Here is a 23,484-nt window from a genome sequence, read left to right as displayed (position 1 = left end):
CCCTTAGTCCCCTCGCACCGGAAAGAGTCACCGCCGGACGAAGAAGTGTGTTCACCTATTGTAAATGAGGGAATATCTGAGCTTTAGTGGTACGACGACGGAAAGCATGGAACAAAGAAGATAGGGGAAGCCGGCTCCACTTAGAGAGAAGAATCCGACCAAGTTGCACCGTTTGCTCCTTCCAAAAAAAAAAAAAATGGTAAAATGTACATAACATCTTTGTTTACATATCTGTCTAATAAGGGAAGAGTAAAGACGCCCAACAACATCCATTTCCGCAGAAAGGAAGCATGATTTCTCACTCACACCAGTAATGTGCACTGTGCAAGTAGAGAAGATTGCAAACACTCCATTCTACCCTCTCTTCGTCCACAATGTGTATTTCCATACTCCTGTAAAATCCTACCAACATCAATACTTCACCAATCACAGCACGTTTGACGGCTTCAAACGTCGAGAGGACGAAATTTTCGGAGCGTCGAGGCCGTCGACGACACCAAATTTTGGACCTCTTACCACCTCCTCGACGGCGGGGTTATATTCTGGGGTGGCAATGAAACGCTTCAATAAATTCTCTAGACGTGTATGAAGCCCTTTTAGTGAGCACATAGTGCGACCCCTTTGCAGGAGATCGGCTTCACGGTCAATAAGTTCTACTATCTGGCGAGTAAGGGGCACATCGAACTCCTTCACGGTCCATTTAACGTGAAGAAGGATATCAAGACGCCCCTCGACCGTTTTTGGTGGTTCAGTGAAAGAAGCGTAGAGTTGACGCAGTTCGCATGCCCGCTCAGCAGCCTGGGTGGTGACAGACACGGGCCCACAATCCTTGGCACACGTCATCGCTTGTAAGATAGTTTCGAAACGGTGCATGCGCCGGTTGTTGAGCACGGTGCCGCGAAGTGTCTCCAGCTCTCTGAGTAGTTTGACTTCCTTGTTCGTGAGATGGGTGAGCGCGGTGCGTTTCTGCGCCTCGCTAAGACTAGTATCAGCCAAAATACGCACCGCTTCGGCCGCGCGCCACGCCTCTAATTCTTTCCGGAGTGTCTTGAAATCATCCGCCGTCCGGGGAACCGCTCTTCGCCTTAGTTCAAACTCCTCACGGCGGCGTTTCTCGGCTTCTTCTTCGGCAGCCTGCTGTGCAGCCTTGTTTAGGAAGTCCTGACGCAAGGCAGCAACCTCGCGGAAGACCCTTCGCGCCTTCCACTTCCGGTACATTTTCTGTATCACAACAATCATTGTCGACTGTAAAGCGAGAAGCTCTTGGGAGGAGAAGTAAGGTTTTGCTGTTATCGCCTCGTCAAATTTCTCGTCTACCTCGTAATCCGGCCGCGCCGTCTGTGTTCGGCCCTCTCGAAGCGTCTGAGTACTTCGGGAGACCCCGTAAGTCTGAGTTTTTCTTGACACCCTATTCCGTACAATAGGGCCATACTGCAAATCAGCCAAAGTTGTGTCCCCAGGAGAAGAAAGTTGTGTGGCAGCATGACGAAATATTCGGGAATGATCCTTCTTTAGGCGATAACCACCCAGGAAAGGCAGCCGAATCCCCATTGGGTCATGCACAATAGATATGGTCATATAGTTTTGAGGCTTAGTACTTTCCCGCACCTCATTAATGGCCTCGTCAAAAGTTAAACCGCGACGACGGGCAGAAATGAGGTCTGAAGGTCCGATTTGCTCCAAACGCGCACGCACCGTTACACAACGCACGTAGTGGTTGTCCTTCTCAATCGACATTAGGTGTTCTGGTATCATCCCTTCATTGAAGAAGGCATCAATCCATAGCCGCCCCTCCCGCGGACCTGGACCTGCTTCATAAGGAACTGTAACACCAAACCGAAGTCGTTCTCCACGCCATCGAAGCCGCAATGACTCCGGATGTACACCAAACCGCGAGGCAATGCACTCATACAAAAATCCTGAATAAACATCGCCTCTACTCCCCCCAGGTGCTTTCACGGTGACTTGAAACCCCATTGGCTGCACTGTAACGAAAACACTGACTTCAATATCAGCGGACACTATATATTCATTTGGAGACAACTGGTGTGTTTCTACTTCTGAACTCTCGGCTGTCGGTTGTTGTGAAGACTCCTCTGTAATGTCCTCAACATCCAGTTGGGTCTGTACACCATAAGAGGGCTGTTCACGTTCCGGCATCACATCCGCCAATTCAGTGTCCACAGGCTGCGCCGTAAGTGGAAGCTCCTCGACAGATTCACTTGGTTTCGTGACCGGAGCAACCTCCGCCCCGACCATGTCAAGCTCAGGATCAACCGAATCCTCCAGCTCCATATCGGTAGTCCTTACCTCAGTTCCGAAGCCTTCCAGCTCACTGGTGTTAGCGGCATATTCCGAGTCATTCGGCAGCAAGGCAATGTCTGTCTGATCGTCACCTTCGGGCAACTCCGATTCCCCTGCCTCCTCCGGTATCTCTTCCCGTAGGAGGTCCCCCTGTTCTTGGTCCTCTTCAAACTGCGAAAACGGCGTCCCAGAATGTTCTGACGGCGGCATACCATCATCCCCGTCCATTCGCTCCACGTTTTTCTTCCTTTTTTTATTTTTACAAAAAAGTGGGTTAAAAACTTCATTGTCATATAATTTTCAGTTCCAAACTGTTCATATATATATATATATATATATATATATAAAGAAAGCAACCACATGCGGCACAAAAGCAAAAAAAAAAAAAGAAGCATTGTTCTGGAAAACATAACATGTAAACCCCACGAGTTGGAGCTCAATCCACCACTTTTTTTTTTTCAGCCCTTTCAACAGCGCACCACAAACTCCGCAGCTGGTTTGGTACCTGCCACCGTCCAAAGGCTCCGACACCCCCTCTAACTTTTTGCCTGGACAAAGAGCAGTGTTTCAAACAAACTTATCTCCCTTTCTTAAGATCAGTTCGCTCGAAACGAACCTTACCACGAGCCACTGTCGAACAAGTGAGTGAGTCTTGTACCCTCAAGTATATGCACTCTCGCGATGGAGTGGACCGCCTGATGGTTAACGCCAAAGTCTTTTTCTTTCTACTCTGCACCCTGAGCCACCAGCAAGCTATAATAAGGAAAACGTTAAACACGCAACGAAAAGAATGAAAAAAAATAGAGGGGACAGAGTGAGAGTCACGAAGAAGACACTACAATAAGCACTACAAACAGTTCAGATAGTCCCTCACTAGCAAGGCTTCACCGAAAAATAGTGATGGCTACAGAAAGTTGAAGCGACGTGGGGAACAATAGGAGTAGGTTTCATTACAACACCTAATGTGTGCTCTCTCTTCTACCTTCCCCCAAAATCCTCATGACTCATTTCCTGTACACTTTCTTTTCCTCATCTTCTCTTTTATTCCTCTTAAGGTGGAGCATCAAACCCGGTCACAATAGTGAAAACACCACGAAAAGCTCGTCTGGACGACAAGAACATCCCATGTGCAGCCACTGGTCGTGCTATGCCGCCGCTGCCGGCCTGAGACAATCCATTAACTCCTCATGAACCTTGGAGATATCCCGTGCTTCAAACGCAGCTGGACCGGTTTCGATCTTTTTAACACTCTGCGCATTGCGATAAAGGTTACTTAACGTATCGACCGCTTCCTGTCGCTCAAAGAAAACGGATTGAGGCAGTTGAACTGGGGCCGGAGGAGGCGGCGTAGGTCGCTCATGCATAACCGACGCCGGCTGTTGTGACGGTTGAGACGCTGGGGCCGCCGTATTACTTTTACGGTTAGTCGCATCCTCCGACTTCGCAAGGGTGCGAGCGCTCATCCACTTCTTGGCTGGTTGCGAAGGAGCTTTAGACATTTGGCTGTCTTTGCCTCTATATGATTTGGCCACTTTTTATTCACTCCTCAATGTCAGCACTTTACCACCCGTGTCAGTTCTATATTACCGTTTCTTGTTAGGTTTTCGCTTTTGGTCGGTCTCACTAGCCTTCGCTTTGCTGAGAGGGAACAAAGGAATGGATGAAATAAGCGTTGAGAGTAGTAAGTGGCGAACTCGAAGAACTAAGAGAAACCGCTCTGCGAACGAAAACATTGGTCGCGTGCCCACCAACTGCGTGAAGTATGGGGAAAAAACTCAAAAATGACGTAGCCCGGTTTAGCATCGTACATGCCATCCCCTCCATTCTTTACCTTCCCCGCGTGTAGCGCATACATAACAACACCACTTTGTGATGACATATGAGACGCCACTTTATGAGCTATACATCAGAAGGTATTTCACAGCTTCTCCAACGTTTATCGAAGGGTATGCGTACATTAACCCGCGAGGACGACCGTGCCATTAACAAATGAGTAGTTACCTCGGCGACAAAGGGTCACACAACTCACACATGAGCAAGCCACTGTCTCCAAGTCCCCACATCGCTGCGGATGTCGGTTAATGCCAGCGCGTCGAGAGGGTCAACACGCCCACCAAGCCTCACATCACACAGGACTGATGGAACTTTTTCTTCAACAATATTATTCACTTCGGCAGCCCCCACAAGTTTGGTGGAACTACTCAACCCATACTCATCATCGCCCTCTTTAGGCACCGCGCGCAGTCGAGGTTCGTAGAGATCAATGCGCCATCTAAGATATCCGTACGCACCTCGGCGTCCCACTGCTGCCGAAGAGAGCACTTGACAGCCTTCGCCATCAGCACCCTTAGCATCGTTAGCCCTAACTCCCCTAAGTGCACCACTGCGGTCCGGGCCCACAGTTGTGAAGTACTCTCTTGAAAGGGAGGATACAAAAGAGCCGGGTAACAATGGCGCCCCCCACGGGGTACCATCAGATGCAGTTGCTACTTCTCCGGCCTTCACGGATCCAATCCGCCATTTTACCCATAGTTCGTAAATAATCCGCTGCCACTTTGCCTCACCTTCGGTAGAGGCTAGTACGCTGCTTTCGAAGTTATCAAGGAAGGGCACCGCCACTGTTAGAAGCAAAATTCGTTGTATTGCGGGAGATACCTTTTCCGTTTCATAATATGCACGCCACTCCAAACGTACTATTTCCTCCTCCATTCTCCGTCTTGCCAGAACCTTTAGCACCTTGTCACATCCATCACCCGTAGCGGAAACTGTTGAGAATGCATGAGCTTCATAGAAAGCCTTTAAAGCACCCGATGATTCCAACTCTTTCATTTGGAAAGAACTGAAAGAGAACACGCTATCGTCGACACAAGTCGACGCCGGTGCCGAGAACTGCCGCTTCCCTCGATTTAGCACGATGCCACTTGCTGAAGAGGAATCGGCTGAAAACGAAATAGCTGTATTGTTGGTAGAGAGGGAACTAAACAATTCAGCTTTGTCATGTTCAGCTAACACGGCACTCAACCTTGGTACAGGAGGAAGTACAACGGCGTTCTGCGTGCCGGAACCGGAGCCACTCTGCATGCCTAGAACTAGGGAATCGTCCGACCGCCGCAGCATCGCCGTAAGCGGGGCATCCGGCCACCTGAAGCAATACGACTGTTCATCCCTCAGCAAACCAACATGAAGCGCCTGCTCGACACCCACAGAGCGTTCCTCCGCAGGGTCAAGGGGTCTGTAACGTTTCCTAAACATTTCACCTGTAAACCATACCGTTCTCCCGCATGGTTGCCGAAGTTTCAATAATAAAAAACGAAGGGAACGAGCGTTATTACAGAAAGCTTTCACACGAACCGGGGTAATGAGTGAAGACCCGTATATAAATTATTTCGATAGAAGAAAACACCCAATATTCTTTCAACAACGGTCACCAAATAGTACGCAACTAAGTCACTGGCACATCTCTCCAACTGGTCAGCCAGGCTTTTTTTTTACCTCACAAGTAATGTGCTGCTACTTAAAAAACTAGCTAAATGCCGTCCGCAGTAATAGCGGGTACGTCAATTACCGTAGGTTGGGCGGAAAGGCCGGCACGCTTCATTGACATTAGCGAAGAATACGGAAGGCACGTACGGTCAGGAAGCACCATCTCAGGATCCTCAGCTAAAGTAAGAACCAAATGAGACGACTTTTTTGTCTTCCAGGCGTAATAGCCTTTGCTACGAATATCAATCTGTTTGTCAGTTGGGCCAGGGTAACATGAAATGTGAGCTACGCGTAGATGCTCCTTGTCAAGGCCCTTTGCCTCTGCTCCCTGTTGCGCCATCTCCAGAGCACGGAAGACAATCTGGTGTCCTTTGCGCAACGAAAGTTTGCACTGCGCCATTGCTTCACGTAAGGATAGGCCACGAATAACACTAATATCGATATCCAATTTTTTCCAGCTAGAAGGCACTGCTTTCATCAGTAGTGTGTGTTGCGGAAGCCTTTCTTGTGTGACAGTCAACTCTGTTTCGAGCCGTTCACAATAAAGACCCCAGTTCACCTTGTGCATCACACCCTCTTCCTCCACGAAAGCATAACGATCTTCGGTGACCCTTCGGCTGTTTACAACACGTTCCCACCTGTTAATATCTGGTAGTTGCAATTTGGTAATCCAAAGAGATTTCCATAAACTGCGATCAAGTAAAATACGTGGAGTAGTCCCGTGGTGGCGTTGGATTGCAAACGGACGCAGGGAAAAATAGTGTTTTTTGTACCAAGTGCTCCGGGATCCGTGCCTTTGGGTATGCAAAAATTGGGAACCAACATTACTTCGATGAGGAAGCATGTGCCCCATCGCGAAACGTGGGGCGGGTCTTGGCATTGTATTTTTCCCCCTTTTCTCGGGTAGTTAATGCTTAAAAACTGCCCCCTTCGGCCTTCAATAAAAAAGGGTTAGGTTAGTTTCAAAAAAAGGAATCAGGAAGGATAAAAGTGAAACACTGCCCGAATCGGTGCGTAGCATACGGTTAGAGACAGCCAATAGTCATCAGCAGGCGTAAATCAAATAAGCATAAAAGCATTAAACAACACAACGGTTAAAGATAATTCGATCAAAAAAGAAATATAAAAGCCTTGCTCACACAGCGGTTCATTCCTTCTCGCTGTATGCGGTCAAAGTCAAGTGGTTCCGGTACAGCTTTCTCGAGGAAAGTGTACCCCCGCAACACTTCTAGAGTTTTATTAAGAAAATGAAGCACCTTCGTCGAGACTCCATTTTCCACCAGAGTTGGGGCGCAAGAAACGAGCAAAAGGTTTCTCAACGATTTTCTCCTTAATTTCACTACATTTGTGCATGCATGTTTGCATCAGACTCAATTTTAATGGTCCAACTTCATGCATGCATCCAACATTCCTCAGACGTTCGCTCCCCTTCCCCGTGCACCAGGCGCGTTAACAGAATTGCGTAGTAAACAGGACCGCATTGTTTCAGCATTCTCATATAACGGTTGTGCCTTTAAAAAATACCACGGGCAATCAGCTTCTTAAAATTGTCATATGAGAATGTCAAACCCCTTTCCGGCAGTTCTCGAAAGCACTTGCCACAAAAAGTACTCTTAGTTGACCTTATGCACCCAAGGTAGTTAGCTGTTTGCAACTTGTTTCTCCTCCGGTATTGCGCTACTAAATTCTGAGGGGTCGGGCGCCAATATTTTCGCTTGTCTACTACGTGTAAGTGCCATAATGTTCTTCGCAGGGACATGTTGTCTAAGAAATGCGTGAGTTGCCACCTCATCCAGTGAAGGCCTACTGGCCGGATCACGGGACAATAGCCACATTGTCAACTCCCGTGCATTCTCACTAACTGACTTGGGCATTTCACAGACCCTGCCATCTTTTATTCGCTCACCGAGCTCACAAGCATCGGTTGTGGGGCCGAAGGGGAACTGACCCGTAAGCATAACATAAAGTATACATCCAATTGACCATATATCTGCTTTAAATGCATCATAATTTCCATCAAGGACTTCAGGCGCAACGTACGCTAAAGTACCTGTAAGAGTATGAGCATATTCTTCCGCTTCCGCATGGAAATTACTTTGTTTGTGCAGGCGGCTTAACCCAAAATCTGATATCTTCAGTACTTTTTCTCCAGTTAACAGCAAATTTTCCGGCTTTAAGTCTCGATGAGCAACTCCATTTTGGTGGCATGCACGCAACCCTGCCACGAGCTGGAAGAAAAGGTTGGCAACAAAATCTTCGGCAAGGCCGCCCTCCTGGGACAATACAAGACTGCAAACATCGCCACCAAGGACGGGTTCCAGTATGATATAATAGTTATTAGAACTTTCCAAAATTTCTATTAGTTGCACAATGTTGCGATGTCTCAACCTCCGAAGGATCGATATTTCCAGTCTGACGTCCGTTTCTACCTGTTGATTGCTCTTCTGGATGATCTTGGCAACAAAATACACATTCGTGGGTAGGTGCCGCACCAACTTTACCTTGCTAAATGCACCAGTTCCTAGAGTTTCTAATATTTCATACTCTCCTACTATTCCCATGGAATGCGCAGCTTCTACAGCGTTACAAGCGTCAAAAAGTGCCCCAGGCGAGATTCCACCTTCTACACTACAAGTATTTAAACAGATTTCCAACAAACGATAAGGTTTTAAGGTGGTCAGCGTACACTCACAAGTACCGTTGTGGTTACACAATATTGAGGTAAATTTGATGCAATGAATCCCCGTTCTGTGTGTTTTCGTTTAAAACACCTACGCAAGCACAGGAGTATCTAGAAGACAAACGCTACATCTTCCCTTCCCTAATAACTAAAAAAAAACTTCATTAGCATATCGGCACGAACCACATTCAAACCGAACACTAAGTGCATCAGTGTTGGCCTCTACCGTGTTAATACTAGAACACTTAGGGCACCGCACACGAATTTCCTGCGTCCGAACCCGTGTATCTTCGGGTGACAAATTTTCAGTCACCGATCCCCCAGCTTTCAATTGATTACCGCATGCTCCGCAGAGGATGGCATCAAATGTACCCTTTGGAACCCTGTTGTAGGATTGACAAATATTGCACAACAACAGCTTTTGCATACTATAATTTTCGTTATCCTCACCACTTGCAAAACCACCGTGAGTAGTGGCTTTACAGCGCTCACAAACCTGCTGAACCCCATCAGCGGCACCAACAACAACACTTACCGATGAGCACATCGGGCATTCCACCTGTCGCCTGCCTCCAGTTTGGTCACTTGGCTCTTGATGACCGGAGGCTTCGGAACCATTTAACTCTTCGTGGAGGCGCTTAGCAAGCGCAGCGTCGCCTTCCTCTTGCTGTGGAGAACCTTGATATTCCATCTTCTATTTCGAGAAGGAGAGCATGTCAAATCGGCGAGGGCACACTGCACACAAATTACGCTACGAGGCGAGGAAACAGACAAGTAATTATGAAGGGGTACAATAATAAAGTGTAAAACGTCCGGACGCACCCTACGAAGAAACAAGGATTCGGAACAATTACTAAACGGGTGCTGAACAAAAAAAAAAGACCACACCAAAACATAACAGATGAAATGGGGTTTCCTACGTCTTTCCATCCAGAAAGGGCGAATAGTTGAAAGTGTACAAGGTAGCGGCAAAGAGAAGGAGAATCGGCGTCCTCAAACATCCCTCCACCGCCCTGCAGGTACAGAATATAGGAAACGCAGCACACAGATATAAAATAACTACAGTTCTCCCACCGCTTCCTTTCATCCATAACCCACAAGAAACGCGTGGGTAAGCAGTGAGAAGTGAGGAGGGTGTTGAAAACTTAAAGCAACAGAAAATTCCTGCAGGAGCGAAAGGTGCGCGCCCTACTGCCAGAGAGCGGATAGCGCCCAGAGACCGCACGTCAGCGCACATCAACGAGACCGCCCGGCTTTCCCCTTGCACGCGTCAACCTCCCAACGACAGGCACTACGCCTCCGCCGCCCCCACCCCCTTAGACAAAGAAAGGGGGCGGAGAGTCCATCTCCCGCAGCGCGGGGCTGTCGGCTGGAGCCTGATTGCACCCGAGTTATGGCGACGTCATTTTCGTAAGCAAAAACGAAAAGGAAAGGAACTAGCAAGGCAGCGGCGTCGCAGGGGCAGTGGAGAGTTAGGCACGCGCGCGCAACCCAACCTCAATCTAAACTCTGTCACGGCCCTGAAAGCGGTGAACGCGGCAAACCACCCCAAGGCGGCACAACGCATCGCTGCTAAATCCGAAAAAAAAAAAAAGAGACAAAACAGAAACGTCATCCCCTTTAAAAAAAAAAAAACGGGCAATAATGACGCAACACCCTGTCGGCCGGGAAGCGGTATAGAGGCTGCCGCCAGGGTCAACCTCCGCCGGACCCCGTTTTTTCTGAGGACACAGTTGTTGCAGCGAGACTGCCCCCGAACCTTCAAAGGGGTGATCAACCCCAGAAAAAACTGCCACCACCGCCGCCTCCGGGCTTCCTGATCGGCGTACCGAGCGCACCAAAAACACAAAACAGTGATCAAGGACGCAAAACCAGCTACGCACAACTGGGAGCAGTTACTAACCATCCGCGAGAGGATATAAAGACCAACCTGTTTCGTCGGAAACCAACGGTCCGCACCTCTAAAAAAATACTTCTGCCTCAAATGTCCGAGGGGGATGCCTAGCACGCCGGGTCTCTATCCGTGTTACGCAAAGTTTGGCTGCGCCGTCTCCCTTTTTGCTTTTCACCTTGCCGCTAGCCCCGCCCGCTCGCGATGGGGCTGACGCACCTTCTGGGAAAAGCCTTTAATCGGCTTCGGCGGGGTCCGTGGCCGACCTCAAGTTCTCTGGGGGGAGCCGGCTCAACTGCAGCGACCTCACTCGGAGGGGGGCGGGGGAAGGGAGAGAAGCTACCCAATTTCCAACAATATTCAGAGCTCAAACCGTCAGAGCCCCCCTAGCCACTACGCAAGCAAGCTGGAGACCTAAGACATACCAGTGTGGCGACCGTAAGGACGACACGCGGCAGCACTTCAATCAAGAGGCCCGTTAACGGCACATACACCACTGGCTTCCGGGGCTCAACTCAATAACCAACTCCACTAAGGCTTGCAAAGGACAACGCCGCTGCTTAGGTTACACTTAGGACACAGTGACAGTCACCACTGTATTGAAACAATTTTTTTTCTTTTTTTTTTTTTGGAATTTTCTTCGTGCCTTCGTGAGAGTTTCCCCCAACTGGCGCGGCCATCAGCCATCACCGTAGAGCCCTGAGATGCTATCGGTCTGGCGACTGTGGCAGAGTCTCCCTTTTTCACTCATCCTGACACACCCTCTATAATTTTTTTTTGTAGCTCCGCAGTTGAACGGAATACAGCAGATGGGGCGAGAATCCCCCCACCCCAGACTCTCCAAAAGATGTCAATTAGCAATCCTTTTTTGGAGCTCCACATCACCGGACAGCAGCATCTTAGTGCGGATGATACTGCTGATGGCACGCTGGCACGTGCCCAGGGACCGACAAATGAAAAACGGTGTCCCAGCAAGACGCTGCCGATCCCTGTGTTGCATGATGCCGTAGCCGGAGCAAAGCAGTGTTCCCCATGAAAGGAACGCCGCTGGCACTTGGCTTCCCCCGATGATACGGGGTGCCGGACCCTGGCACCATGTTGAGGTGGCCGGCATCGCCAGGGTATTGAAACAATCGGCGTCAACGGGGAAAGAGGAACATTTTCTGCGAACATACTACCTCCCAAAACGGTTGTCAGAAACGGCGTCGCATAGGTTGCAACAGCGGCCGAGCTTGGTGAATGCTGGAAAAAAATGGATTGTACCTTCCATACTGTAGGCTCAAGAAACAAAAATAGCTTTGGAGGAATAAAAAAAACACTGAAAAAGGTTTCTAGTAGTGCGGCATAAACTTTAGCAAACCCTTTCAATGGTCGTGAACCGCCACCAAAAGTTGCAAACAGGCGTTGAGCATTTTCTTCTTTTTAGGAGAGGAAGAGAGGCACCATTCACCCGCAGGCGAAATGTACAGGGGTAGGTTGCTAGTCACTGAAACGCGAAGGGGAAGCGGTGCCTCAGTTCAGTTAGGTTGGTGTCACCTACTCGTGTTTAAAGAAATGGCGTATTGTTCTCAGTTTCCGTCCTCCAATCTTGTCGGATACAGAATTTCCACATGTCTTTACAGTCCTTTCCGAAACTACCCTTGATGGTTTCCCCGTCTTCCTTTGCTTTTTCTTCAACACACCTTCCATCTTCACATGTCCCATTGTGAGCACTCCGTCTACTATTCGCTGAAAGCGAAGAGCACTCTCCGCCTTACAACTCAGCCCCACCCAAAACCGCTTTTTTTTTGCTTTGTACTTCCTTAGCAACGCTATATTCTGGGACGTTGGTGTTACACAAACTCCTTTGCCAAGCCGATTTGTACCCGGAGCGATGGCGTCTACAGCAACTTCTGCTTCAGCGGAAGTCTCAGACATTAGTTTTCCAGCTAATGGTGATTCTCAGCCCCTCCAACCTGTATTTGTTCAAACCTTGGAAAGGTTTTGCGGCTTTTCTTCTTCCATACCTGTGAAATTAAACTTCAAAAACGTGGTGGGGGAAACGCGGTAGGCCTCCACAAAGCGCCGGATCCCCTTCCACAGCGCTTTCGGCTCACATGCTTCGCCTAGTACCCTCACAGGTGACCACTGTAGCGGATGTGCATGGACTCCCTACAATAAGCCCCCTGCCGGCAACTCCGCCACACCGTCTAATGAACGCGCTTATGTTAGATTTTATGGGGGAGGTGAGGGACTACTGGTTCCGTACTCTTGTATGGCGGTGTCGCCATCGAAGCGTCCACGGAACACGCCTTTTCGCGTATTTTCGTCCTTCGTTTCTCTACAATGTGGCCTCGCAGCTCCCGAAGAATTATCTGGCGTTGCCATCCAGTGCTTCCAACCCTGGTAGGCGTATCATCCAAGGTTCCTCACTCTCCTCTTTGCTTGTTTACACTTTTAATCTTCTGCGGCATCTGCTCTTTACCCCTTGAATCTACTTTAACACCTATCGTTCTTATGAGTAAAGTTGTTTTTGCGGACACTCGAAGTTGCCTCTCCTCCTCCGGATACATATATATATACGGGGGCCTGGTACCCTTTTGAATGCATGATCTGCCATTGGAATGAGACTAACTTCATTTGGTACGTCTTCCCCACTCGTTGGCTTTATAAACTAGTTTTCGTGTATGCAGTTCTCACACTTGTGCGTTATTGAATCTTCTCACACAAAGGTGAAGCAAAATTTTACCAGAAACATACGCTGCAGCATAAATTTCTATGTGTGGTCGAAGAGTGGTGTGAATTGATCTTAGCGGTTTCATCTTCAATCTCTACACAGAGTATGGGATGGCCCTCACTTTGGCAACTTCTTTTGTGGATCCTCCGCCGCCTTTTTTTTTGCCGAAATTATCTTTTTATACCTGCGCCAAGGCGAATGATGATTAGATTGCTTGCAAAGAAGCTATGCCTATATACCCGGCGCTCCGGTCGGCACCCCTTCTGGTTCGTTCATTATCACAGTTAGCAGAAGTGATTCAAAGACGAATTTGTGCCGCACCGCAAAGATCGATGAAGTCTCCTGGCTACACATTGCCCATCTTCATTTTCGATTTTCGATTATGTGGAAACTGTTCTATATATCCTGTGAAGTAGGGACGCCCTTTGAGGCAATTCGGGACTGCAATTCTGCGCCCATCATCCATTAAACCGGCCGTTCTTTCATGATCTATGAAGGCAGCCGCTGCTTTCTAATTCCTCCAGCTTGCTTTTCCAAACGTCTACGCCTGTGCGCCTGCCGCTTGGTGCTCTGGTATGAACCACAATCGCCTTAATGGAAGCAACTACTCCATGTTATCTTCCATTCTCCTGGAAATCAGCCCTTTGACCGACTCACAGAGGGTACTTCTCACGGTTGCTGCTCGGAATGGTGTCGCCTCTGTGAGCTTGCTTGCTCCCCACCCCCAACAATGGTATTTTATCGCCCTTCTCAAAATATTTTAGGTATTATGCCGTGCCCCATGCGGCAGTTATGCAGCCCAGAAAGCGTTTCTTCCCTTTTGCTACAGAGTTTCTTCTGGATGCAAGCTGGCACGTACCCAGGGGCCAATGACCAAACGGTGTCGCACGAAGGCGTGGTAGGCCCCTGCACCGTGTGATGCCGAGGGGGGAGGAGACCATTTTTCCCCAGGTGGGAAGCACCGCTAATCCTTGGCTCTCCCTACAGAGGCAGCGAACCGGACCCAGGAATCACGTGGAAGCGGCTGGAATTACCAGTGTACTGTGGTTCTGCAATCCCCATTCATATACATTTTCTCTTGCTAGCGCAGCTCGTGTGGGCAATCGGCTTGATGCCAACTTCGGTTTCCTTGTTGTAAGCGGCTCGGGGTTCACGGCTCCTCACCCCTGGAAATTCTGTCTTTGATATTTGCGGCATTTTTGTGGATGGTTTCTCATACGGTTTCGGGTTCACAACCGTGTTTACTTAGCCCCTTTCTCGGTGGATGTTCTCTGACCACTGTCAGTGGAGTACGCGGAGAGTTTGATGGGGAGACCGCGCTTGCGAGAGACTGAGCTCAATCTTTTTTGTCATACCTGGCTGAGATGCTTCGTTGGCCACTTTAAGACCGTTTCTCGAGTATCCCGATTCATATACCAGAGATCGCTACCCCCTTTCCCTTCGATTTTCAGTCGGAAGGAGGGGGAGGGACAGGTTCAACGTTAGCAGTTACTGGGTACCCGCGCGCATACATTCGGGGACCTGCTGATGCAGACGCTTTCCCGATTGCAAGTGTGTTCCGCGCCCCCCTGCTTCGTTAGTACAGCCTTCCCCTTGTGCGACCTCTTCTGCTCGCATCCTCGCTGGTAGTTGAGTGGCGCGGCTGTGGTTGGCACCTGGCCGGAACGGCTAGTTAACTGCGGTTTCCCCCGAGGGTGTGTGGTCCGTGATCCGCTGGGCGAGTCGTGCCTCTCCGGGGATGGGTGCCCATTTGGCCTTGTGGTGCGGGTGGCGTGTTTCGCGTGTTTTCGCACTGGTTGTTGCTGTTTTCCTCGCGTCGACAGTCGTTTGTTGTGAGGTTTGCTGGCCTCGAATGGCTGTCAGCGCCCCTTGTTTTCGTCAAAATATTTGTCTACATTTCCTGCATATATGTGCCGACGTTCATGCTCACATGCGCATGTGACCGCACCTGTATATCAAGTTTGAGATTCGTTTTTCATTTTGAATATTCACAACTCTGTGTCCGCTGAAGGGAAAGTGGATGATTGAGGCTCCCGTGCTCGTCCTTGTCCACTCCCCCGGATCGGGCTGGGAATGTAAGGTCGTGAGGTTTTGGTGGTGCGGGAGAGCCTCCTGATAAGTAGTAAAAGATGCGTTGTGCTCAACAAGATCTCTCTCTTTTTCTTTCCCTTTTCGCTGGTGTTACTGTCGATTTAGCGTATCCGTTAAATGGGTCTAAGAAATGGTGTCAGCCACAGGCAGATCATCTTGTGATTGCTTCTCGCCATCGCCATTTTCTTCTCTGTGTATGTGTGGTGGAGAGCAACGAGGTTTACGCTTAGGGTACCACCTTTTGTTGTTATTATTATTATTGCTCATGAAGATAACAATTTATTCTTTCTGTTCTTTGTTTACTTGTTTTAGGTGAATGATAGAAGAAGTTGAATCTGTGTACAAGAGGGCGATTGAAACGATTGAGGGAAGCACAGCACCCCCAGACCCTGATGCTCCAAACAGTTTCAAATGGCGTCTGAGACCCAGCGAGGAGGCTGCCATAGCTTGCAACCGATACTTGAACCCTCCGGAGCCATGGGGAATAAAATTGTGCTGCTCCTCAACGTTTTGGGGGCCCGAAAAATGCGTTAATATTGGCCGAATGTTGATACTGAACCACACCGTTACTTCCCTGGATTTGTCTATGTGTGATATGCAAGAGGAAGGGGCCGTTAGATTCTTTTCGTGTATCAAACGTAACAGGTGTTTGAAACACTTGAATGTCAATGGGAACTACATTGGTGACAGGGGAGCGGTTGCTGCCTCTAAATGTATTGGGAATTTGGAGTCTCTGCATGCTTCTTGTAACGGTATACATGATGCCGGTGCGGTGGCGCTCGCTTCTTCGCTTCCAAGCTCATCAAAGATTAAAACATTAAACTTACGTGGAAACCGACTGACGTTCCTTGGTGCTTACAAACTAGTTTCTGCACTTGAACATGTAGTGGACTTGCTCTCACCTGAGCTTCGCGATGCTGTTTCTGCAGGAACTACGCTGTACACTGGTTCTGAAAAGGGTTTAGAGTCTTCCTTGAAGGAGTTTACTTCGGCAAAGTCGGAGAGCAGCGAAAAGGAGCGCCAAAGTTCTTTTGGCCACATCATGGAAGGTTTACAAGAAAGTGAGAGCGATGTGAAAGAGTTCAATACCAGTTTACACACTCTCTGGCTTCGGCAAAACGATGATATCCCCGAGGAACTTTTTAGAGTTCTTGACAAAATACTTGAGAAAAGGGTGCCTCAACCGCCAAAAGGTGTGATGAAAAAAGGGAGAAATTCCAGGAAAAAGAACGCTTCGTAGCGTTCCATCTGATGTGGCATATAAAACTTATTTCCACCGTCCCGTACATCGCTTGATTACGGGAATTTTGTGGTAGGAAATATTGTCTTGCCGGAATGCGAAAGTGTTTTGCCTATGTGTATTTGGCTCATTGTAACTATCATAGAAGTGAATTATTTTCGATTTTTTCAGCGATAGATTCATTGACATTTTGCTATTTGCTTGTATTTGTCACCTATTTTTATTTTTGCTGTTAAAAGTTATGTTTCACAAGAAATATGTCGTGAAAGGGCAAGTTTCTGTAAGTAAGAAAGAGTCCAAATGTTTATGGGATAATATCTATGGCATTGTCGGGGAAGATAACTTAAGTTGTCTTGATTCTTTTTGGAGGAGGAATGACTCCGTCGTCCGCACCCTCTGGGAGTTCTCAGGTGGCGGTTCCGCAGTACTCTACTCGATTAACAAGGTACCGTTGGTGATATCGGTAAATCGTTTGTCTGAGGATGCGGATAGCGTTTGTTTGGAAAATCAATTTACTATCGTACCTACACTGTTCATGCTGTTGTTGATGAGGTGTTATTACAAAAAAGAAGACACCGACTTTGGTTCCCTCTTTGGTGCGCGGGTTTTCTGTCACGGACCAACGTCCAGATTTATACTTTCTGGGGCGCATTTGATGTTACCAGGAATTATCGAAAGGAAAACCCAGACCGATGCACCTGTCCGCAAAGGTGATCTTGTATTTATTTATTCTCTTGGTAACCTCTTTCCATACGCTGTTGGATTGGCAACGGATGGTCTGGCAGGCTCTAATCAACGAGGAAAGGGTGTGTACGTTATTCACTCATACAAGGATGGCTTGTGGAATTTGTGCTTCGATGCTTTTCATGAGTGTTGCTCTTCTTCAATATCTGTTGTTCCTTCAACATTTCGTGATTCTGAGGTGGTTGAAATCGTATCTTCTCAAATGCACCCTGTCTGTGAGAGAATCAGAGGGGAAACCAGTCTCAACGGAGAGGCCGACTTGAAAGATGACGTAGCGGGCGCTTCCTGTGAGGATGAGCGTGTAATGAAAGCTGCTTTGAGTTTACTGGAGGATGAGGATAATGTACTAGATTTTGCACTTTGTGAGGCGATAAGGGAGCTCAACGTGTCAGCGCTTCCCCTGCCTGTTGGCGAGTTTGTGCCCCTGTTGCTCTCGAACTATCCAAGATTTCCGAATGTGCAAATGCGTTTCGACTTTAAGGGGACAAAATACAGGAAAGCACTGTCTTATTTAACAGTGAGAGATGAAACCTTGATAATTTCTGAAGAGAAGAAGGGAGAACATTTTATCGTTTCCGTAAATAAAAAGAGTGATCTCTATCGAACCCACAGACGAAGCTATGCTGATTTTTTGAAACTTTTTCATATACCGTTGAAGGAGGAGGAACGTCTAGTGCTGGAACAACAAGTGCTTAGAGATGGCGTGAAGAAGGGGCTTCAGCGTCGTATCAAATCGGTAGAAACTCTTTATTCTCCGAGGGGAAGAAGTTTGTTGAACATACAACTTTTCTTGTGCACTGGGATCCTTCTTGAACAAGGTGGTGTTGTTTCCGGAACAGTCAATGGATCGTCGGATAAATTTGATAATCATAAAGGTAGCGGTGATGATGATGAATATTTAGATGACTTGTACTCGAAGAAACAGTTATGCGATATGCTGAGACGTTACATTTCATATAAAAATATTTTAAATATCTCGGGGGATCGATCAGGGATTCCTTGTGTGTTGCTAGATGAGTTTCTTGGACCTTTGGTTAGGGGCTCTGTCAAAGAAATTCCGATTACTGAGCTGGAAGAGCTAATTTTGCAGAAACTCTTCGTGCCTGTTCATAAAATAACTCTTGAGACGAGTGCGGTTATCACTGGCGGATCGTCGTCGGCTCCTACAGTTACTCAGCTTACTAAGAGAGGTACACTACCCAAGGTCTTAATATACACCGAAAAACGCTCTGGAAACAAGATAGTAACTGCAGTTAAACACCTTGACGATTTTGGTTTTGATCTTTTTTCTCTTTCAAATAAGTGGAAACATCAGTTTTCTACTTCTTGTAGTATTTTTGACCCGTCCAAAGGAATGCAAAATTTGAAACCAGGGACAAAAATAGCCTTGGAGATTCACCTTGGAGGCAACTGGCTCGTAAAACTAAAAAAGCTTCTGGAAGTTGAGTTAGGTTTCCCCCATCATTTAATAGCTGAACGCTGTGGATGAGGTAACCGATTGAGCCAGCTTTTTTGTTTTAGCATACAAGGACGACGTAACTCGAAGAAAAATTGGTAGTGAAAATGCCGATGAATTTTGTGCGGGTAGCAGAGGGTTGTGAATTCATTGTCAATTTGCTTTGTTACACTGCAGCGCTTTGTGTTTTTTGATCCACCTCATTTTGTTTCACTTTCCCCATATCTCCTCACTTTTCCTTAAGCAAGGTGTCATGAAAGCTCTGTTTGCCTCCGCAGTGGGTGCTTTTGCATCAAGTTGGTATAACTTTAGTTCAGTGAACTGTGCAGCTTCGAAAAGTCCGTTTTCACATGCGGATTTCCGTCAATATACACTGATGAACTTTTATGATGAGTCACACGATACGAGAGTATTTCGTTTCGCGTTACCGGAGGCCGACATGTCTTTGAACCTTGAGGTATTGTCATTCGTGGAACTGCGGCACGTCGGTAAAGATGGTAGTGTTCTTGTGCGTCCTTTTGCGCCCATCAACAGTAGTAATCAGCGTGGTTACTTTGAAATATTAGTGAAAAATTACCAGAATTCGAAAGTGGGAAATTATCTTTTTTCCCTTAAGAAAGGGGACGCTGCGGAGTTCAAGGGACCGTTCGTGCGGGTACCAATAAAATCCAATCGATATAAGAAGATTGGCATATTAGCGAGTGATACAGGTATCGCCCCTGTTTATCAGGTCGCCAGGAATGTATTACGGGCACCGAATAACAAAACAGAAATTTCACTGATTTATGAAAATACTCGCAAAGAGGACGTTCTTTTGGGAAATGAACTGAATGAGCTAATGCAAACATACCCACTTTTTTCGCCATACTTTGTTTTATCCAAGGCACCTTCGGACTGGATGGGTGGGGTCGGACACATTACCAAGGAAATGGTCAAAGCGCTGATGCCAGCGCCAAACCGTGTCGGGGATTCTATCATACTTGTCTCTGGGCCGCCTCCATTCTTGGATTCAATATTGGGGAATAAAGAGAACGGTACCAGCCCGGCCGAGCAGGGTGACCTCAAAGGTGTATTAAGTGAACTTGGTTACATACAGAAAATGGTGTTTAAAATTTAGTTTTGTCTTTCATACTGCAGTAGGTAGTCAGGATCTTCCAAATTATATATGGCATTCTTCTCACAGATCTACCACTTACCACCATGCCGGTGACTTTAAAGGGGTACTTCAACTAGTACTTCATGTCAAAAGCAAAAAAAAGGAGAGAAATATAGTGGGCTGGGTTGGTAATCCACCCGTTGTTTTTTCTTTGACTTATCGTGGCAGGATAAAGGAGTGAGCGATTTGTGGGTACGTCACTAAAAATAGTTGGTGAAGGATCAACGACGGTTACAGGGAAAGGTGTGTTGTCGCTGTAATATACACTTAGGAATACCGGAAGTTTCTTTTAGATTCTCATAGTGTGGGTTGAAACCTATACATTTTTATATTGCGGCAAATCGCAGTCAACTTTTTTCCCCCTCACAACTCTCATCAGCACTTTTTTGTTGCTTGTAATCGGTAAAGCAAAGGGTTCAAGATGAAGGTATTTGCAGCTGCTGCTGTTACTGGGATGGTTGCCTCTGGATATTTTAAAGTTGATCGAGCGGTTGAGGCCAAGGCTGCAGCAAAAAGTCCCTTTTCCCAGTCAGTATATCACTCGTATAAGCTGGTTTGTGTACAGGATGAATCACATGACACGAAGATTTTCACTTTCGCCCTTCCTGAAAAGGATATGGAGCTTAATTTCGAAGCGCCATCATGTATAACTCTGCGGTATGTGGACGACAAGGGGAAGGAAGTTGTGCGGCCATACACCCCTTTGAACCTGGAATCCGACAAGGGAAGTTTTGAGTTACTGGTGAAGTCATATCCCAACTCGAGGATGGGATCGCACCTTCACAACATGAAGGTCGGTGACTCGATTGAAGTTCAGGGCCCATGGAAGACAATGGATATTAAGTCTGGTCAGTATGAGCACATTGGTATGCTGGCTGGGGGTACTGGTGTTACTCCAATGTATCAAATTGCCCGTAACTTCCTCGGAAGGCCCTCTAATACGACAAAGTTCTCGTTGGTTTGTTCCAACCACTCGAAGGCGGAAATGTTGTTGGCGGATCGCTTCGGTCAGTTGGCCAACGATAACCCTGGTAAGCTGTTTGTGTTTCATTCGCTGACGTCACCACCTTGGTATTGGAGAGGTTACAGGGGTCATATAACGAAAAAAGTTATCGAAGAGACGATGCCCAGTCCTAACTGCGTTGACAAGGCGATATTGCTTGTTAGTGGTCCACCAGGTTTTATGAAAACAATCAGCGGAGAGAAGCAAGGGCGTTCACAAGGTCCTCTTAGTGGGTATCTGAAGGAATTGGGCTACCCAGAGGCTATGGTTTACAAGTTTTGAGATGCGACAGAAATTGAGCTTGACATTTCTACGAGTGCTACCGAAAACTTTGACAAGCTTGAGTACACGGAGGAAGACATACCTTTACCAAATCAATAATTGTTTTGTATGACATACTTAATGTTGTATGAAATGCCGCCTTTTGATCCGCGTTAGTGGCTTGTTTTAAGGTTGGCTGTGGGCGCGTGAGTGGTTTTTCATCATAACTTTTTTTGTTATCGTTACCAAATGTATTTCTCTTTTGTCTTGTGCACCCCTTATTTATTTTTCCCGTATTGATGGAATAAAACATTCGCGTATGTCGGTGCTTGTTCCCTTTAAATTTACCTTCGAGATGTTTTATTATGAAGTGCAATGGACGACTATATTTGAAAATGGGTGAGACTCGTCTACTGATACTTTACTACGTTTCATTATATCATCTATTTTTTTTTTTGAAGGTGTTAGATCGTCCACACGAAGGTGGCACCGCGCTGGGGGGGGGGAGGGGGCTAACTCTCCAGTCGGTGGCTGATGCGCTTCTTTGTTTTCTACAAGGTCCTTTGGGTGTCCGGACGACATGTACTTTATGCCTCGTTTGACAGGAAGGATTAACACATTCGGCAACTCGGTGAGTCCCAGGAGCTTTGGTCGTTTCTGACGCCTCAGTGATAACGATTACAAGTTGCCAGCATGTGGGCTGTTGGTAGGGCTGTTATACTCCACATACTTGTACAAGGTGTGGCGCTCGGTCGGCGTCCACTGTCTCCACCTGTGGGATTATAGTTAACCCCTTTACTCCGCATCGGTGCCGCCGACGCAGTGGGTGAGGCAGCACGACGTTTGATATCGTTCATTGTAGTGGATTCGTTCTTTAAAGTGCCCCCGCGATGTTATATAAATTTATTCCTCGGTGATCTGGTAAGCATACCATCAACTGAGTTCCTGCTTATGTAATGTGTGTGTTGCAAGCAGCGCCTACGTAAGGTTGCCACGATCTCATAGTGGTTGCTGTCCCTCTTGCCTCGTGAGGCTTGTGGGTGATGTATTATCACGGGACCGTTTATGAAAATTCGTTCGCTATTTCACATTTCCCCCTATGGACGGTATGTACGTGTTTGTGCGTGGAAATGAGAACGGGGGGGGCAGTACGCCAAAGTATTTGTCCAAGTTGTATAGTATCGGGTCTCCGCTTTTTCCCCTCTTTGCTGTTTTCTTGTAGCTAACCTACACGACACTGAGAGTGTCGTTGATTAGGTCCCAACAGGTTGGTTTGTGGGGAGAGAGTTTGAGTTGCTAGTTCCATCCTATATATTGCCGTCTCACGGCGTAAAGTTACGTTTCCCTGCGACCCCGTTTTCTCACTTGCTATTTTTTAACTTGTTACGAAAAGAAAACGAGGAAGGAACAGAATAGATTGGTCATACGGAAGGGGTGGTGATATCGCGATTCCAGACGATATGCACCGAAGGACATTCTTTCTTTTCCTGTTTAGCAAACCATTAACTCAGGGTTACGTGGCACAACTTCCGCAGCCAGCCCCCACAGCTCGGCGTACGGCGTGGCGCAGGTGCTTCGAGACCAACAAGGAAGTGCGGGATATGTATACTCCTAATGCAGAACGCTATGACGAGTGGTACAGGGAGACGTACGGTCTTGAAGATATTAGCGATGGCTGTGCAGCTTCCGGTGCATCCTCGAACAGACTATTAAACGATGACAAGAACCTAAGTGAGACTGCGGATGTCGAGGACCTCCGTGCTGCTGAGGAGGAGGTGGAATGGTGCTCACGACAGTTTAATCACAATACGCTGGTACGGTGATGTCCATATTTATGTGTTTGCTTTTTGGCTTGTGTTTGCAGGTGGCAAATTTTCTGGAAGTGACAGTGCTATGGTGAAGGGAGCTGTTATGGTTACTACTGATTAATTTTCACACGTTGCGTGATATATGGTACACTCAAAAGCACTACCGCCTTTTTTGCGTGTGTGCGGAAGTGCAACTGACTGCTTAAGGTGTCCGATCCCCCTTACACGATTTGTGCATTTTCTTGTAATTGTTGTTTTTCGTAACCTCTTCTTGCACCTCCGTGGGAATTCTGCCTGCGGTTCGGTGTGGATTGTGACCGCTCCTTCCTTCTCGTCACCGGCAGGCGTTGTGCGCGACTTCCCTGTCGTTCGCAATATTTTTCTGTGTGGAAGGGTAACTTGGTGCAGAGTGTGGGGCCACTGGTATCCGCTAACGTGCGCATTCTACGTTTGCATTGCCGCTTTTTTTTTTTTTTGAAGTGTATATGCTGGTTCCGTCATCCCGCTTGGAGGACGTTAAACCGATCGTAGGTTTTGTTCTCACCGTTTTGCCAATTTTGAAAGGCTCACCTTCAACTTCTAGCGTTTTGTGAGTGGTGTTTTGTAACTGCACGTCGAACACCCCATCCGTTCTTCTGCCTCTTCCCCGCC

The 23,484-nt window shown here is 47.5% G+C and overlaps 17 protein-coding genes across 17 annotated transcripts; 7 read left to right on the top strand and 10 right to left on the bottom strand.

Moving 5' to 3' along the window:
- Positions 1 to 426: 426 nt before the first annotated feature.
- On the bottom strand, positions 427 to 2,532 carry TbgDal_VII3190 (hypothetical protein, conserved; the record flags this gene model as incomplete). The annotated part of the gene is made up of 1 exon (XM_011776354.1): positions 427 to 2,532. The coding sequence occupies one exon, from the start codon at positions 2,530 to 2,532 to the stop codon at positions 427 to 429; it is 2,106 nt and encodes a 701-aa protein (XP_011774656.1).
- Positions 2,533 to 3,449: 917 nt separating this feature from the next.
- Positions 3,450 to 3,803, bottom strand: TbgDal_VII3180 (hypothetical protein, conserved; the record flags this gene model as incomplete). The annotated part of the gene is made up of 1 exon (XM_011776353.1): positions 3,450 to 3,803. The coding sequence occupies one exon, from the start codon at positions 3,801 to 3,803 to the stop codon at positions 3,450 to 3,452; it is 354 nt and encodes a 117-aa protein (XP_011774655.1).
- Positions 3,804 to 4,329: 526 nt separating this feature from the next.
- Positions 4,330 to 5,556, bottom strand: TbgDal_VII3170 (hypothetical protein, conserved; the record flags this gene model as incomplete). Its single annotated transcript, XM_011776352.1, has 1 exon — positions 4,330 to 5,556. One exon carries the CDS (start codon positions 5,554 to 5,556, stop codon positions 4,330 to 4,332), a length of 1,227 nt encoding a protein of 408 aa, XP_011774654.1.
- Positions 5,557 to 5,830: 274 nt separating this feature from the next.
- On the bottom strand, positions 5,831 to 6,667 carry TbgDal_VII3160 (hypothetical protein, conserved; the record flags this gene model as incomplete). Its single annotated transcript, XM_011776351.1, has 1 exon — positions 5,831 to 6,667. The coding sequence occupies one exon, from the start codon at positions 6,665 to 6,667 to the stop codon at positions 5,831 to 5,833; it is 837 nt and encodes a 278-aa protein (XP_011774653.1).
- Positions 6,668 to 7,427: 760 nt separating this feature from the next.
- Positions 7,428 to 8,348, bottom strand: TbgDal_VII3150 (protein kinase, putative; the record flags this gene model as incomplete). Its single annotated transcript, XM_011776350.1, has 1 exon — positions 7,428 to 8,348. One exon carries the CDS (start codon positions 8,346 to 8,348, stop codon positions 7,428 to 7,430), a length of 921 nt encoding a protein of 306 aa, XP_011774652.1.
- A 267-nt stretch (positions 8,349 to 8,615) lies between these two features.
- On the bottom strand, positions 8,616 to 9,158 carry TbgDal_VII3140 (hypothetical protein, conserved; the record flags this gene model as incomplete). The annotated part of the gene is made up of 1 exon (XM_011776349.1): positions 8,616 to 9,158. One exon carries the CDS (start codon positions 9,156 to 9,158, stop codon positions 8,616 to 8,618), a length of 543 nt encoding a protein of 180 aa, XP_011774651.1.
- A 55-nt stretch (positions 9,159 to 9,213) lies between these two features.
- On the bottom strand, positions 9,214 to 9,558 carry TbgDal_VII3130 (hypothetical protein, unlikely; the record flags this gene model as incomplete). Its single annotated transcript, XM_011776348.1, has 1 exon — positions 9,214 to 9,558. One exon carries the CDS (start codon positions 9,556 to 9,558, stop codon positions 9,214 to 9,216), a length of 345 nt encoding a protein of 114 aa, XP_011774650.1.
- Positions 9,559 to 9,869: 311 nt separating this feature from the next.
- Positions 9,870 to 10,373, bottom strand: TbgDal_VII3120 (hypothetical protein, unlikely; the record flags this gene model as incomplete). The annotated part of the gene is made up of 1 exon (XM_011776347.1): positions 9,870 to 10,373. The coding sequence occupies one exon, from the start codon at positions 10,371 to 10,373 to the stop codon at positions 9,870 to 9,872; it is 504 nt and encodes a 167-aa protein (XP_011774649.1).
- Positions 10,374 to 11,105: 732 nt separating this feature from the next.
- Positions 11,106 to 11,531, bottom strand: TbgDal_VII3110 (T. brucei spp.-specific protein; the record flags this gene model as incomplete). The annotated part of the gene is made up of 1 exon (XM_011776346.1): positions 11,106 to 11,531. The coding sequence occupies one exon, from the start codon at positions 11,529 to 11,531 to the stop codon at positions 11,106 to 11,108; it is 426 nt and encodes a 141-aa protein (XP_011774648.1).
- Positions 11,532 to 11,894: 363 nt separating this feature from the next.
- On the bottom strand, positions 11,895 to 12,275 carry TbgDal_VII3108 (hypothetical protein, unlikely; the record flags this gene model as incomplete). Its single annotated transcript, XM_011776345.1, has 1 exon — positions 11,895 to 12,275. The coding sequence occupies one exon, from the start codon at positions 12,273 to 12,275 to the stop codon at positions 11,895 to 11,897; it is 381 nt and encodes a 126-aa protein (XP_011774647.1).
- Positions 12,276 to 12,454: 179 nt separating this feature from the next.
- Positions 12,455 to 12,829, top strand: TbgDal_VII3104 (hypothetical protein, unlikely; the record flags this gene model as incomplete). The annotated part of the gene is made up of 1 exon (XM_011776344.1): positions 12,455 to 12,829. The coding sequence occupies one exon, from the start codon at positions 12,455 to 12,457 to the stop codon at positions 12,827 to 12,829; it is 375 nt and encodes a 124-aa protein (XP_011774646.1).
- Positions 12,830 to 15,481: 2,652 nt separating this feature from the next.
- TbgDal_VII3100 (hypothetical protein, conserved) lies at positions 15,482 to 16,405 on the top strand (the record flags this gene model as incomplete). The annotated part of the gene is made up of 1 exon (XM_011776343.1): positions 15,482 to 16,405. One exon carries the CDS (start codon positions 15,482 to 15,484, stop codon positions 16,403 to 16,405), a length of 924 nt encoding a protein of 307 aa, XP_011774645.1.
- Positions 16,406 to 16,646: 241 nt separating this feature from the next.
- Positions 16,647 to 18,638, top strand: TbgDal_VII3090 (hypothetical protein, conserved; the record flags this gene model as incomplete). Its single annotated transcript, XM_011776342.1, has 1 exon — positions 16,647 to 18,638. One exon carries the CDS (start codon positions 16,647 to 16,649, stop codon positions 18,636 to 18,638), a length of 1,992 nt encoding a protein of 663 aa, XP_011774644.1.
- A 220-nt stretch (positions 18,639 to 18,858) lies between these two features.
- On the top strand, positions 18,859 to 19,722 carry TbgDal_VII3080 (NADH-cytochrome B5 reductase, putative; the record flags this gene model as incomplete). Its single annotated transcript, XM_011776341.1, has 1 exon — positions 18,859 to 19,722. The coding sequence occupies one exon, from the start codon at positions 18,859 to 18,861 to the stop codon at positions 19,720 to 19,722; it is 864 nt and encodes a 287-aa protein (XP_011774643.1).
- Positions 19,723 to 20,182: 460 nt separating this feature from the next.
- TbgDal_VII3070 (NADH-cytochrome B5 reductase, putative) lies at positions 20,183 to 21,046 on the top strand (the record flags this gene model as incomplete). The annotated part of the gene is made up of 1 exon (XM_011776340.1): positions 20,183 to 21,046. The coding sequence occupies one exon, from the start codon at positions 20,183 to 20,185 to the stop codon at positions 21,044 to 21,046; it is 864 nt and encodes a 287-aa protein (XP_011774642.1).
- A 1,439-nt stretch (positions 21,047 to 22,485) lies between these two features.
- Positions 22,486 to 22,848, top strand: TbgDal_VII3060 (hypothetical protein, conserved; the record flags this gene model as incomplete). The annotated part of the gene is made up of 1 exon (XM_011776339.1): positions 22,486 to 22,848. The coding sequence occupies one exon, from the start codon at positions 22,486 to 22,488 to the stop codon at positions 22,846 to 22,848; it is 363 nt and encodes a 120-aa protein (XP_011774641.1).
- Positions 22,849 to 22,975: 127 nt separating this feature from the next.
- Positions 22,976 to 23,311, top strand: TbgDal_VII3050 (hypothetical protein, unlikely; the record flags this gene model as incomplete). Its single annotated transcript, XM_011776338.1, has 1 exon — positions 22,976 to 23,311. One exon carries the CDS (start codon positions 22,976 to 22,978, stop codon positions 23,309 to 23,311), a length of 336 nt encoding a protein of 111 aa, XP_011774640.1.
- Positions 23,312 to 23,484: the final 173 nt, after the last annotated feature.

The sequence above is a fragment of the Trypanosoma brucei genome, chromosome 7, assembly GCF_000210295.1.
Source record: "Trypanosoma brucei gambiense DAL972 chromosome 7, complete sequence".
Taxonomy (NCBI): Eukaryota; Euglenozoa; class Kinetoplastea; order Trypanosomatida; family Trypanosomatidae; genus Trypanosoma; species Trypanosoma brucei.
This window is presented reverse-complemented; position numbering and strand designations above follow the sequence as displayed.